This window comes from Elephantulus edwardii, unplaced genomic scaffold, assembly GCF_000299155.1.
Source record: "Elephantulus edwardii isolate Elephantulus edwardi_28Jun2011 unplaced genomic scaffold, EleEdw1.0 scaffold00026, whole genome shotgun sequence".
NCBI classification, from domain to species: Eukaryota; Metazoa; Chordata; class Mammalia; order Macroscelidea; family Macroscelididae; genus Elephantulus; species Elephantulus edwardii.
In genome coordinates this window covers 18,766,181-18,781,113 of record NW_006399776.1, presented here as the reverse complement: position 1 = coordinate 18,781,113, position 14,933 = coordinate 18,766,181, and the positions used below count along the sequence as shown (strand labels likewise).

The 14,933-nt window shown below is 36.1% G+C and overlaps 1 protein-coding gene across 1 annotated transcript; it reads left to right on the top strand.

Moving 5' to 3' along the window:
* Nucleotides 1-5,974: 5,974 nt before the first annotated feature.
* On the top strand, nucleotides 5,975-6,901 carry LOC102866281 (olfactory receptor 4N4-like). Its single transcript, XM_006883083.1, has one exon. The coding sequence runs from the start codon at nucleotides 5,975-5,977 to the stop codon at nucleotides 6,899-6,901; it is 927 nt and encodes a 308-aa protein (XP_006883145.1).
* Nucleotides 6,902-14,933: the final 8,032 nt, after the last annotated feature.

Below are 14,933 nucleotides of genomic sequence, written 5' to 3'. Positions count from 1 at the left end.
GAAATCTCAACAAATCATTTCTCATAATCCTCTGGTTTCCACAGTTACCACCAATTTCCCAGATATTAACTTCAAATACAAGAATAGAGAGTATATTCTTCTCCACTCCTATGTCTTAGAAAACAAACTCTGCCTGGGCAATTAAATTTGTCTAAGTTTAAACAGAATTATATACACTATTTTTAAATTTTCCTTCCTTTTGGATTCTTTTATCAACATTGTAAAGTGGTAAAACAGACAAACAAAAAATTGAGATGAAGAAAGATTTAATGAACCTTCCAAAATCTAATATTTAAGAAATTATAGTCAAGAATGTAAATCAAGCTAGCCTACAGTCAAAATTAGGGCTTTTTATTTATTACTTTGCCAAAAATTAACAGCATTTAAAGAGGTTTATAAGCCATTCAGAAGCTAAAAATTTCATATTCTTGTAGAATGTTTTTACAGTTCTTGTCAATATTGATATCAGTCACAAAAGTTGATGAACTTCTTCCATATTTCTTAATAACATACAGTGATTGCTAATTTTGTACATTGGTGGTTTGCAAATTAAATTCCACATGTTAATAGACATTCTTATTTTGGGAAGTTTATGAAATACGTTTTCACTGGTGGGACTTAATTGTGAAAAATTTTTGAGGGTATAAAGACAAACCATATATTTTTATAAATATTTAATACAAAGCAAAGCATAGGGATTAGGAAATAATAGATTACCACACTCAATACATTTTTAAGAGGAATATGATTAAGGAAAATGACTCAGTTCTAAAAGATTAAATATAAGGTTTTTGACTTTGAGAAATATTAATTAGAGTGGAGAAAGTTATGGAGCTACTACTATGCTCACTGGAGCTTTAGGCTTCTCAGAGTTAGTGATGCTTAAAAATGTGAAGTCAATAGATTCAAACATACAATAATCAGGATTTAAGGACAGGACTGGTATTGTACATGAGGTGAACATAAATTAGAGTCATTTAATTCTAACTAGGAACAACAGTAAGAAATCAATAGAAGACAGGAAGAGAAAGACAAACAAACCAGATGATAACAATGAATCTCATCTGTTATAGGCTCAATAGAGTCGAACATACCAATGAGCAGAGTGCCACACAATGGTTGATACTGTTACAGATTTGGTGGCTGTGATTTGGCACCAATTAACTAACAATAATAATAACAACAAGGAGTCAATAAAAGAACAGCAATAGAAGATAGGAAATAAAACAAGGCAGAGAGAAAATCTTAACCTGAGATACAAAAATATTTATCTATATTATGGCTTTAATTTCAAAGTTTGAAACTAGGAAATTTAAATGTGTAAGAAACCTTTAACCTTAGAGTGTGGACTGACTTGTTGACTGACTTATATCAGCAGATTTTTGCCCAGAAGGAATAATGAATGTTGAGACTAATGAATATCACAATGCAAAAAGAAGAAAGCTAATCTGAATGACTCCATAGAGAAATTTCTGTATTTCAGCTTTTGGTGTTTGATAATAATATTTATGTGCTAATGTCACATAAGTTTCTCTTTCATAATTCTTGATTCTTGTTGCTGTAATGTGCCCTTGAGCCAGAAATCATAGCTGGCCTTCCAGTGTGTTTTCAGAGACAGTAAATTGCACAGGAGTAGACTGCCCGTCTTTCTCCTGTTAAACAGCTGGTAGACTTGAACTGTGTGCCTTTGAGTTGGCAGCACATTTACTTACCACTAGGCCTCTATATGTTAATAAATCAGTTTAGGTTTCAAGCCAAGACCACTGTTGTAATTGTTTCTCACCCCTAGTGATCAGACTCCCCATAATTTCCAAGACCATAAATCTTTAAGAGAGTGTGCATCTTTTCTCCCACATAGCAGCTGGTGGACTCAAACTTTGAATCTTAGGGTTAATAGCCTGACATGTTACCCACTGAGCCACACCTTGTTGCTCTTTCTTTCTCATATTATCAAGTTGGATTCAACTCATTGTTAACCCTCTAGCAAGTTTTCAAAGACTGTAATACATATGCTATATCTTTTCTCCAAACTTCCACTTACATACTTAAGAAGTCAGAGACTGAAGGTAAATACCAAAAAGACAACAACAAAATATAGACACACATATAAGCATAGAAGAATTTTCACTCACCTCTGGATGAATGCTCTTTAAAACCATAGGAGAACAGGAAATTAGCACCTTGCAGACCAGAACAAAGTTATGTGTTGTTGTTGTTGTTGTTGTTATGTGCCGTCGAGTCGCCTGCGACTCATAGCGACCCTATGTACAACAGCCCTAAACTCCGCTCTGTCCTGCGCCAATCGCACTGTCTCTGATACTCCCATCCCAATTATCCCAGTCACTGAATCAATCCACCTCATAGAGGGCCTTCCTCTCCTGCGCCGTCCCTCTACCCTCCCAAGCATGATGTCCCTCTCCAAGGACCGGTCTCTCCTCACTACATGTCCGAAGTAAGTTAGACGGAGCCTTAGAATCCTTGCCTCCAAGGAGCCACCCGGTTTAACCCTCTCCAGGACAAATCTATTTGTTTTCCTAGCAGTCCATGGTATTCTCAGTACTCTTCTCCAGCACCACAGCTCAAAGGCATCAGTTCTCCTTCTATCCTCCTTGGTCATTGTCCAACTCTCTGATGCATAACAGGTGATTGTGAAGACTATGGCCTGTATCAGACGCACCTTAGTCTCCAGAGAGACACCACTGCTCTTCAGCACTTTGGAGGGACCTCTCCAAAGTTATGTAGAGACACTTTTATAAATTACAAATAAATTCCAGTTGAAGAAAGAACAGGTAAACAGAGTCCTCAGAAAAGAACTGGATGGCAGAAGGAAAAGTGAAACAACCTGAGGCAAAATTGACCAAAGCTATGAAGCGCATTTTAGGGAGAATGTTGGTCAACTGTATAATCTTTCGTGAAGAGAGATGTTTAAAATTCTTGATTTCACTCTGAAACCTACTGAAGGGTCAGCTATGACTCAATGGCACACAACAAAAATGCTCTGAATCCTTTAATTATGAGATAGACTTTAAAAATAAAAACCAAGGATTCTGAAGCTCTGTCTGACATATTTTCTGCATGTTGAGAGGAGAGACCCGTGCTTGGAGAGGAACATCATGTTTGGGAGAGTGGAGGGACAGTGCAGGAGAGGAAGACCCTCGATGAGATGGATGATTTGGTGACTGCGGTAATGGAGGTAGGTGTGTTAGAGACAATAAGATTGGCACAAGATAGAGAAGGGTTTAGAGCTGTTGTGCTTAGAGTTGCTATGAGTCATACGTGACTCAACAGCACATAACAACTACCACCACCACTATAAATATGGGGAGAGCTTCTTCCCACTCACCAAACTTCTGGTGGATTTGAACCTTCAGAGAAGTGCAGCCTTAGGGTTAAAATCATAATATCACACAGATTGCACCACCAAAGTTCCTGGACTAAGCCACTGTGGTCATTATTAGGTACAGTTGAGTCAGCTATAATTCATAAAACCCTATGAACAAAATACCCACCTCTGATAATCTTGAGCCCTTTGTTATAGTCACTACATCACTCCATCTCATCGAGGGTCTTCCTCTCTTTTGCTGACTTTCCAAGTATGTTACCCTCATCCAAGGACCATACCTCTCTAATCACATGCCCAAAATATGCGGGGAAGAAGTTTCACCAATTTTCCCCCTCAGGAACACCCTGGTTACTCTCTAAGAGCCTATCTCTTTAAGCCTCTAAGAAGCAGCTTGGTTGCTTTTCTAAGACATATTTTTTTGATCTCTTGATAGTCAGTAGATCTTCAGTACGTTTCCTCAACACAATTCAGAGGCATTGACCCTTCTTCTGTCATCCTTAGTTATTGTCCAACTTTCAGATTAGTAACAAGTAATTTAAAAGAGCATGGATTGAATCAGATGGACCTTAGTCTTTAAACTGACATTGTTGCTCCTTATAATTTTAGAGAAGTCCTCCTTGACAGTAGATTTACCCAACGCAAAACAGCCTATACTTCTTTGATTGCTAGTACGAAGGGTGTTGATGGTGGATCCAAGCAAGATGAAATACCTGACAACTTCAATATTTTCTCCAGCTATGATATTGCCTATTAGTCCAGTGGGGAGGATATTTGTCTTGTTGAGGTTGAGATATAATTCACATTGAAGGATGCAATCTTTGATTTTCTGCAGCAAGTGTTTTCAAGTCCTTTTTGCTTTTGGCAAGCAAGATTCCACCAAACCACTGTTGTTGTTAGGCACTCGAGTAAGGAATGACTCATAGCAACCTTATGAACAACAGTGCCAAACTCTGTCCTATCCTGTGCCATCCTCACAGTCGCTGATAGATTCAAGACCCTTACTGTAGTCACTGTGTCAGTCCACTTGATTGAGAGCCCCTCTGCCTTTCCAAGCATAATTTTCCTCTCCAAGAAATAGTCTCTCCTACTAACATGCCCAAAGTATGTAAGATGAACTTTATCATCTTTGCTTCCAAGAAGCACTTGGCTACACCTCATATAAGACGTATCTTGTTTGTTCTTTTGGCAGTCCATACGATATTCAGTACACTCTTCTCTAATACCACAACTCAAAGGTATCAATTATTCTTCTGTCATCCTTAGTCATTGTCCAGTTCTCAGATACATATCAAGTGACTGAAAAGACCGTGGCCTGAATCAGGCACAGCGTGGTCCTCAAACTCACATCATTGTTCCTAAATTTGGAGAGGCCCTTGACTTTTCCAGTGCAATGCATCTCCTGATATCTTTAGTGCAAATACCAAGTGTTTTGATTGAGCCACTAGTATTATTTATTTCAGGGGTAGGTGTACAAAAACAACAACAACAACAACAGGCATATATTTTGTTTTGAATAAATGTGTCAAAAGTCATTGTAAATAGTTTCTTTGTGTTCTTATTTTGGAACTGTCTCTCCTCTTTCCTATGTCTCACTTTTCAGTTAAAAGTCAGTGGACCCAGTCATATTCCCATCTGCATCCCAAGTTCTGTGTATGTGTTGTTGTTGTTGTCATTGAGTCAGAACTGACCTGTAGCTGACCCTCTGGGGGGTTTTCAGAGGCAGTTTATTGCACAAGAGGAGATTGCCCATCCTTCTCCTGCCAAATTTCTGTGCACTCTAGCTTGATTAAAAATATTTATAGTTTTAATATACTTCATATCAATGAATATTTTTAACACATGCTTTAGATATATATACAAATGATTTATATATGTACTTTATGAATTAATGACACAATAAATATATGCAAATTATAAACTTTGGATGTAAGAGAATGGGATACAATTACATATATACATAAATTCTATTATAATTTTCATATAAATATATCATCCTGTACATCATCTCAGTGAACATTCCCAGTTGTAGATAAGGCTTAGATCAGAGAAAAACATTTTTTAATTCAATTTGATGGATTGATTTTATACAGAGAACAAAGGAGATCTTTTGAGTAAGTACAACTTTTTTTTTCTTTTTTAGATCAACATTCATGAAATACAGTATACATGTGGTAAATGTATCAATGCTGTATAGCAATAAGTTTTCACAAGTAATCATGAACAGCCACTACAATCAAGATATGGAACATTTCTCTTATAAACCTCTACTGTTCTTCTCTGCTGGCAATATTCTCCATATATTACAATAAAATTCAGAAAACATCAATAATTAGGGTTTTTTTTTTAAGTAGGAAATATTTTGTATGCGTCAAGCAATCAAGAACAAATATAGGTTAAGGCACTTCAGAAGCTTCCAGGGAGAACAGAGTTAAAGTGGAAGAGTATGGCGTGTGACTAATGTGGAGTAATGAAATTTGAAAGAATGAGACTAGAAGAGATTTCTGACCCTATGGGAGAATGATGATATAACATGGAGATGATAAATTCTGTTCTTAGCTTGAGAAGAACTACGGTGTTGATAAGAGAAATGGAAATTAACTCTCTGCTCCTTGATGTTCATAGGCAAAGGAAATGGAGATAAGAAACAATACAGTGGTGACAGAATTCGTTCTACTTGGTCTGACTGAGTCTCAGAATATTCAGCTCCTGGTCTTTGTGCTGATCTTAGTTTTCTACCTCATCATCCTTCCGGGAAATGTACTCATTATCTTCACTATCAGATCAGACCCTGGTCTCTCAACTCCCCTGTACTTCTTCTTGCGTAACCTGGCCTTCCTGGATGCATCCTATTCCTTCATTGTGGCACCAAGGATGCTGGTGGACTTCCTCTCTGAGAAGAAGGTGATCTCCTACAGAGGTTGCATCACTCAGCTCTTCTTCCTCCACTTCCTTGGAGGAGGAGAGGGGTTAATTCTTGTTGTGATGGCCATTGACCGCTACATTGCCATATGCAGGCCATTACACTATACAACTGTCATGAACCGTAGAGCCTGTTATCTGCTACTGTTGGCTTTATGGTTTGGGGGATTTGTCCACTCCATTATCCAGGTTGCTCTCATCCTCCGGCTTCCTTTCTGTGGGCCAAATCAGCTAGATAACTTCTTCTGTGATGTTCCGCAGGTCATCAAGCTGGCTTGCACAGACACCTTCGTAGTGGAGCTCCTGATGGTCTTCAACAGTGGCTTGCTCACCCTCCTGTGTTTTCTAGGCCTTCTGGTCTCCTATGCAGTCATCCTCTGCCATGTACATAGATCCTCTTCTGAAGGAAAGAGCAAAGCTATATCCACATGTACAACTCACGTAATTATCATATTTCTCATGTTTGGACCTGGCATCTTCATTTACACTCGCCCTTTTAGGGCCTTGCCGGCTGATAAGGTGGTTTCCTTCTTTCACACAGTCATTTTTCCTTTGATGAATCCTATCATTTATACCCTCCGCAACCAGGAAGTGAAAACTTCCATGAAGAAGTTATTGAGCAGAAACATATTCTGCTAAATAAACTCATAATGTTATTATAATGTGCTTTTGAGTAAACTCATAGTGACCCTATGAACAACATCTTAGAAACTTACCCTACTTTGTGCCATCCTCACTATCTCCGCCATCTCAAGCCCATTACTATAGTCAGTGTGTCGGTTCATCTTGTTGAGGGGCTTTCTTCCTTTCCCTAGTCCTCCACCTTTCTCAGGATGATGTTTTTTTCCTCAATTAGCCCCTCCTGACCATATTTCCAAAGTATATGAGAAAGAGTTTCATCATTCCTGTCTCTAAAGAAAAAAAGGGGATATTTTAGCTGGAAATCATGAATTCATTTAGCAAGGACTATTTTCTTTTGATGGATACTTCACATATCTAAATACTTTATTGACACCTGGTAAACAGAAGTATTCAATAAAATTTGGTATGTGCTAGTAACTGATTGTATGATTTTAGCTGGAAGATACTGACTTAATGACACTGTTTATTTTGTTAGAGCTACTGGGCAAAGACTTATGCACACTTGAGAGAGAAAAAATATTGGAATATTTAAAGAATATAAAGAAAAACATAATTATTGGAATATAATGAGCCATTCTGAGTAATTTAAGGGTTAAATTTCTTATACTGTATGGTTTATAGGCTGAGATAAGGAATCTCATTAAATTCTAACTGCAGTAAAGAACCATTATAAGATTCAAGCAGGTATTAATATGCTATAAAGCACCCCTAAAACAAATATCCCTGATAACAGGTATGTTTTACAAGGAGTGTGGGTTTTTTCTTATATAAAATTCAGTAGAATATTAAGCAAGAAAAAAAATTGCTTCCATAAAAAAGTTATCCAAATGGATTTAATTTTCTTTTTATATTCAAAGCTTCATGTTTGTTACTAAAAGATTTTCATAAATCCATTCCTTGATGTTAAAGCTTTCTCCATATTTATTTCACCCTTATTATAATTATGATGATATTTTAGATTACTCAGATCACTGAAGTTAAGTATAACAGACTCAATGTGGGAAATTAAGTACTTATGAAATATTGGGAAGGGTAGATATTTTGGAAAGTTAGAAATTTAAAGATGAATTCCAACAATTTTGTGCTTCTCAGCAATGGCATATTGTTAGGAAAGGTTATTCTTTGGAAAAGGACATCATACTTAGGAGGTAGAGTCAGCAGAAGAGAGGAAGATTCTCAGCAAGAAGATTAACACAGTGACTGCAGCAATGGCTTCAAGTGTGTAGAGAATGATAAAGATGGCACACTATAGGACAGGGTTCATAGATTGTTCATAGGTTTATCATGAGTCATGCTCAACTCAAATGGACTTAAGAACAATAATATCTGGTAAGGACCTGTTTGTGGAATGAATAACCAGAAAACCAGAAAATGGGGAAAACAATGAGCTGCTTTGTCAGCTCTTGGCTCAAGAAATATACCAATTAGTCCTTGTTTGGGATTAGAAGAAGGATCTAGTTATTTCATGTTATTGCTTCTCTTTCCATGTAATTTCTAAATTTGAGTTTTACATGCAAAGCTTCTTTCTTATCTGAAAAATTGATGCAGAGTTTTAGAAAATATAAATATATATACTTAAAGTCTTTTTTAAAAATGCAAAAAATAGTAAAAATGTGGGAAAAGCATTACATAGAGACTAAGAAATTATAAGAAACATAAAATTATATTTGAGATAAAAAGAAAAATGATAGTAAAAAGATTATATGACTAAAAGCCAACCCCCCCACAACATATGGAGTCTCAGAATATTTTCTATACAACTACAAATGCACATAGATATTAATGGCATAAACTTTCTTACCCTACAATTATTTAATATACCAAATTGAAAATGAGAAAAATATAGGAAAAGTTTTAACAAAGAAAGTTGATATAAATGTTAAGAATGTTATTCATTTACTATGACAAGAAAAAACCTAGTACATTTGTAGTTGTATAGAAAATATTCAAGAAGCTGGACTTTATGAAGAAGAATGTGGTATCAACTAGCACTCTGTTTACTATGTCACTAAAGTTTCCTGTATATGTATTTTTGTTGTTAGATGTTGAGTCAACTATGACTTTTAATAACACTATGCACAACAGATCTGAATCTTGTCCTATTTTGCAACAGTCTCAAAATGTCTAACATGTTCCAGTCCGTTGTTATAGTCACCATGTCCCATGTCAGCTCATCTTGTTGAAGGTTTTTCTTTCTTTCACTGACCCTTCACCTTTCTCATCACTGTCAGTATACTCAAAGTAAATGAGAGGAATTATCACAATACTTGCCTTTAAGGAGCACTCAAGTTTCACTTTTTCCAGGACATGTCTGTTTGTTGTTTTGGCTGTCCATGATATTCGGTACAATTCTCCAACATCACAATTCAAAAGTGTTGATTCTCCTTCTACCATCCTTAGTCACTTTAGTCACTGTCCAACTTTCAGGTGCATAAAGAGTAATTAAAAAACTCTGATGGCTTGGTGGTGAAGAGTTGCACTGCCAATCCAAAGGAACATGGTTTGAATCCACAAGCTGCTCCATGGAAGAAAGACAAGCAATTTTCTCCCTTGTGTTTTACTGCCTCCAAAAACCCCAAAGGAATGTCAGCTATTAGTTGGTTTCAACTTGATGGTATACAACAACAACATGGCTTGGATCAGATACACTTTGAGATTTAAATGTACATTATTTTTCTTTAGTACTTTGGAGAGGTCTTTCACAACAGATTTTCCCAACAGACTACACATCTTTTGATGTCTTGACTACTGTTACCATGGGAGTTGATTGTGGACCAAAGTAAAGTGAAATATTTGAGAACTTCAATCTTTTTCTCCATCTAGCTGATATAGCCTATTGTTTCAATGGTGAGGATTTTTGTGTTCATGAGGTTGAGATGTAATCCATATTGGAAGTTGTTGTCTTTGATTTCTAAAGCAAGTTTCAAGTCCTCCTCACTTTGTACACCCACAGTTGTGTAACCGGAATAAAGCAGATTGTCAGTGAGTTTCCTTCCAATCCTGATGCCACATTCTTCTTCATATAAGCCAGTTTGTTGAATTATTGTCCAGCATAAAAATTGAAAATGAAAAAAAAGTCAAGCTTCAAGTTGCAATATTGAAGGATTATATGGATAAAAAATTAAATGATTCAGGAAATTTCAACAGACACATGTCAGGAATTAGCAATATGATCAAGATCCAATGGCTGCAAAGAACAAAGTTTAAGCTACACTGAAGATATTGGCAAAAAGTTAGCCTCAGGAATTGATGGAATGCCAGTTGAAATATTTCAACAAATAAATGCAGTCTAGATGTGCTCACTAATCTATGCCTAGAAATTTTGGAAGACAGCTACCTGACCAACTGATTAGAAAAGATCTATATTTTTTATAATTAAAAATAAAGATGATTGAACAGAATGTGCAAACTATCAAACAATATTATTAATATAAAATGCTAGCAAAATTTTATTAATTATTGAAAAGTGGCTGGAACAGTATATCCACAGAGAAATGCCAAAAAGTCAAGCTGCATTCACAAGAGGCCATGGCACAAGCGCTATCATTGCTGATGTCAGATAGATCTTGGCTGAAAGTAAAGAATATCAGAAAAATATTCACTTGGGTTTTATTGACTATGAAAAAAACTTTTACTGGATTATTGGATGTATTATAACAAATTATGAATAAAATTGAGGATAGGAATCCTAGGACACTTAATTAAAGCAAAACCTTTACATAGACCAAGAAATATCTTCCCAACAGAACAAGGAAACAATGCATAGTTAAAAATCAAGAAAGTTTGCGTCAGATTGCATCCTTTCTCCTATTCATCCTATATATTGTTGTTTTTAGGTGCTGTTGAGTACGACTCATAGCAATCCTATGAGTAATTGATCTGAACCCTGTCATGTTTTGCCATCCTCACAATCTCTGACACACTCAAGTTCATTGCCACAGTCACTGTGTTAGCTCACATGGCTGAGAATCTTCCTCTCTTTTGCCACCTTCCCAAACATGATGTCACTCTCCAAGGAATAGCTTCTCCTAGCAACATGCCCGAAGTATGTGAGACAAAGCTTTATTATCTTTATCTTGAAGGGGCACTCTGGCTGTACCTTCTCCAAATCATATCTTTCTGTTCTTTTGGTAGTCTGTGGGAATTTCAGCACACTTCTCCAGAACAATAATTCAAAGGCATCCCTGCCTCTTCTGTCTTCATTATTTATTGTGCAGTTCTCAGATCCATAGCAAGTGACTGAAAATGTCATGGCTTGAATCAGCTATACCTTAGTTCTCAAACTGATATCATTGCTCAATAATACTTTGGAGAGGGCCCTGACTATAGACTTTTCCAGTTCAATACATCTCCTCATCTCCTGACTACTAGTACCAAGTGTATTGATCCAAAAAGTAAGATGAAGTTGTCGATAGTCTCTATCCTTTCCCCAGCCATCATGATGTTGCATATCGGTCCAGTGATGAGGATTTTTGTTTTCTTGATGTTGAAATTCAGTCCATATTGAAAGCTTCAGTGATTAACCCTCTGCAGCAAGTGCTTCAATTCCTCCTCACTTTTAGCAAGCAAGGTTGTGTCATCAGCATAACAAAGGTTATTGATGAGTCTTCTTCCAATCCCTATAACACACTTCTCTTCATAGAGTCCAGCTGTACAAATAACTTGATCAGCATACAGATTAAGTAGATATGGAGAAAGGATATAGCACTGACACACATGGTTCCTAATTTTAAACCATCCAGTGTTCCTTTGCTCTGCTTAAACAACAGCCTCTTGGTCAAGGTAAAAGATATTTCCAAATAGCTTCTATTCTTTCTCTCAAGGGTAGGATCTTTTTTAATTTTTAATACTAATTTATTTACAAAATTTGAATACACTGTTTTCCAGAATAGATTAGTCCACTTTCCCTCACCTCCTGCTACAAATTGTACAATTCCATGATTAAGCCCCTTCTCCCCCTGCACATCTTCATCCCTCCACTTCCACCCTCCATCCCGCCACCCCGCCTTGGATCATAAAACTCATTCTACAATAATGGTTTAATATAGTATTTGTCCTTGTGGGACCAAGTTAGTTCACGTAGACTAATGCTCTCAAGTCCCTCCAAAGTTAAGCAATAATTTACAAAATATTTGTTCTTGCATGCTGCTTAGTGTTCCACTGTGTGAATGTACCATAATTTCTCAATCCATTCAGTTGTGATTGGACATCTTGACTGTATCAAAGTTCTTGTGATGGTGAATAATGCTGCTGTGAACATTGTTTTACAAGTCTCCATTTGTACCTTAGTTCTCACTTGGAGTTTTAGAACTTAACACAGTGTGGCATTAGATGACGTATTTTTTAATTTACTTCTTTGGTCCTCTGGCATTTTCTTTTGCCTAATTTACTTACTATTCTAGTAACTCCCATGAGCAGCTTCCAGGAGAGTTGTGGTCTCTAATCCCCAAAGCACTTTCTCCATTTTATCATGAAGAGTAAGAATAAAATTCAAACTCGAAGATTCCCATGCATAAGAGCAAATATTTGTGAATATAAGTAATAATGGTCAGTCAATATCTCATCATGAAGAAGAACATATTCTTTGTGAGAGTAGCATAAGAATTGTGCAGATTTGACTTTGTGGTGAGTCTTTTTACTAAAAAAAAGGAGGAGAAATTAGAAAAGAGTTCTACAATTATTTTACTGGTTCAATTGCTTCGATAGAATGCAAAAGAATACAAGTTCTGCTAGGTCTAAATTCAGGGAGCTCTTATGGCCTAGTCCCTTAATCCCCAAATAATCCCTGTCACATTGAAAACACAGATATACTTTATTTCATAGAGATAAACTGGGGTTTCTTCAGAGTGTATGAATTTACAGAGTTATATAGTAAACTGTGCAGTCAAAGCATAACATAATAATATAATAAATTATTTCAGAACTAAGCCATTTTATACACTATTGTATTGTCAGAAAATCTAGTATTTACTTGAAGAAATTAATAGGTCATCTAAGCTAACTCTATGAGCTTTGATAAATGTTGATAGTTATAGAGGGGCTTTTAAGGCCCTTTGTTCATAGACTCACTAGGAGTTGTGCTCAATTCGAAGGCAATCAACAACAAAAACAACAAGCTAACCATCATTTTTATTAATGAAGATAATTCCTGGCTGAAGATTCATACACTTGCTTAGTATTTTGCATATTTATTGTCAGCACTGGTAACAGTTAATATTAATATTTGAGCATGTCCTTTAGCCTAATTTATATTTTCAGAACATGTACAACTTTTAATTCTATACTTACACTATTTACAATTGTGAGTCAACATGCTGATGGATACTACACTCATACTTTTAGAAACTTTGTTAAATTAATTTCACTAAACAATAACATCAGTACTAATCTAAAAAGCATCACTCATTGTAACCTATTCATAGATGACCTTCCAGTGGTTCCCCCACCCCCAACCCCTCTCCGGGTGATTTAGAGGCTGTAAATTGCAGAGGAAGAAATATGCATCTTTCTCCCTTGGACCTATTGATGGATTAAAACCACTAGAGAGTCTCAGAGTTTGGGTTAGCAGCACAGCTTCCCATGGACCATGTCAACAGACTTTCACTATTAATTTTATTAGGATTCTATTTCTAAAATTTAGTTTTAAAGATATTAAAATAATCTTATTTTATCAAGTTTACTTACTAGCAAAAAAATTTATGAAAGAATAGGAAAAAATAATGAGCTGGTAAATTCCGAGGAAGATAGTATTCAAGATTAAAACTGAAAAAAATGAATTACAGTGTTCATTCTGTGATTTACATTTGTATTCTATACATAAAATCTTTAGATTGAAAGATATTCCACAGCAAGTGATCCAAGTCCTCCTCACTTTCAGCAAGTAAGATTGTGCTGTCTATTTAAGTAAGGTAATTGAGTCTTCCTCTAATCCTAATTCCACTTTCTTTTTCATAGAGTGCAGCTCTTTTAATCACCTTCTCAATGTACAGATTGTATAGGTATGGAGAAAGGATATAACCCTGATGCATGTCTTTCATGATTATAAACCATGCAGTGTTCCTTGTTCTGCTCACACAACAGATTCTTGCTCTAGGTATAGGTTTTATGTGAGCACAACTAAGTGTCTTGGAATTCCATCCTTCAATGTTAGCCAAAGTTTGTTATGGTCCGTACAGTCAGATGCCTTTGTATAGTCAATAAAACATAAATAGACATTCCTCTAGTATGCTTTGCTTTTATCCAGGATCTATTTCATATTAGAAATCTTAACCCTGGTGCCACAGCCTCTTCTAAATTTAACTTGAATGTCTAGCAGTTCTCTATGTACTGTTCTAGGCATTTTTGAATGATCTACAGCAATAGTTTGCTTGCATGTGATATTAATGATATTGTTAGATAATGTTCACACTCTACTGGATCACTTTTCCTGAGAATGGGAATGAAAATGGATTTCCAGTAAGTTGGCCTGGCAGCTTGCCTCAAAATTTCCTACCATAGACTGTTGAGCATGTCCAGAGCTACATCTGTCATTTGAAACATTTCAGTTGGTATCCCATCAATTCCTAGGGGTTCGGTTATAATTTTTTTGCCAGTGCCATCATTACAGCTTGAATTTCTTCTTTCATTATCATTGGCTCCTGATCATATGGCATTTCCTAAAATATTTCAATATCACCTAAATCTTTCGGTACAGTGACTCTGTATTCAATCCAGCTTCTTTTGATGTTTCCTGCATTGTTCATGATTTTGCCCACGTTATCTCTAAGTACTGTAACTTGAGTCTTGATTTCTTTTTTAGTTCTTGAGAAATGCTGATTATTTTCTTTTCTATTTTCCAATTCTACATCTCTGTTTATTCCATTATAGTAGCTTATCTTGTCTACTTGAGTTGCCCTTTGATTCTTTCATTTTACTATCACTCCCTCATTAATTTGGAAGCAGGAGTGGCATCCATTTCTGAAATAGCTTGCCTCTGGAAACCCTAGGGACTTAGAGAAACAAAGAAAGTTATACACGTGTTCAGGTATTT

Bases quoted from the DNA above. Each gene is read 5' to 3' on its own strand.
- LOC102866281 (XM_006883083.1), top strand. From the start codon at position 5,975: ATGGAGATAAGAAACAATACAGTGGTGACAGAATTCGTTCTACTTGGT.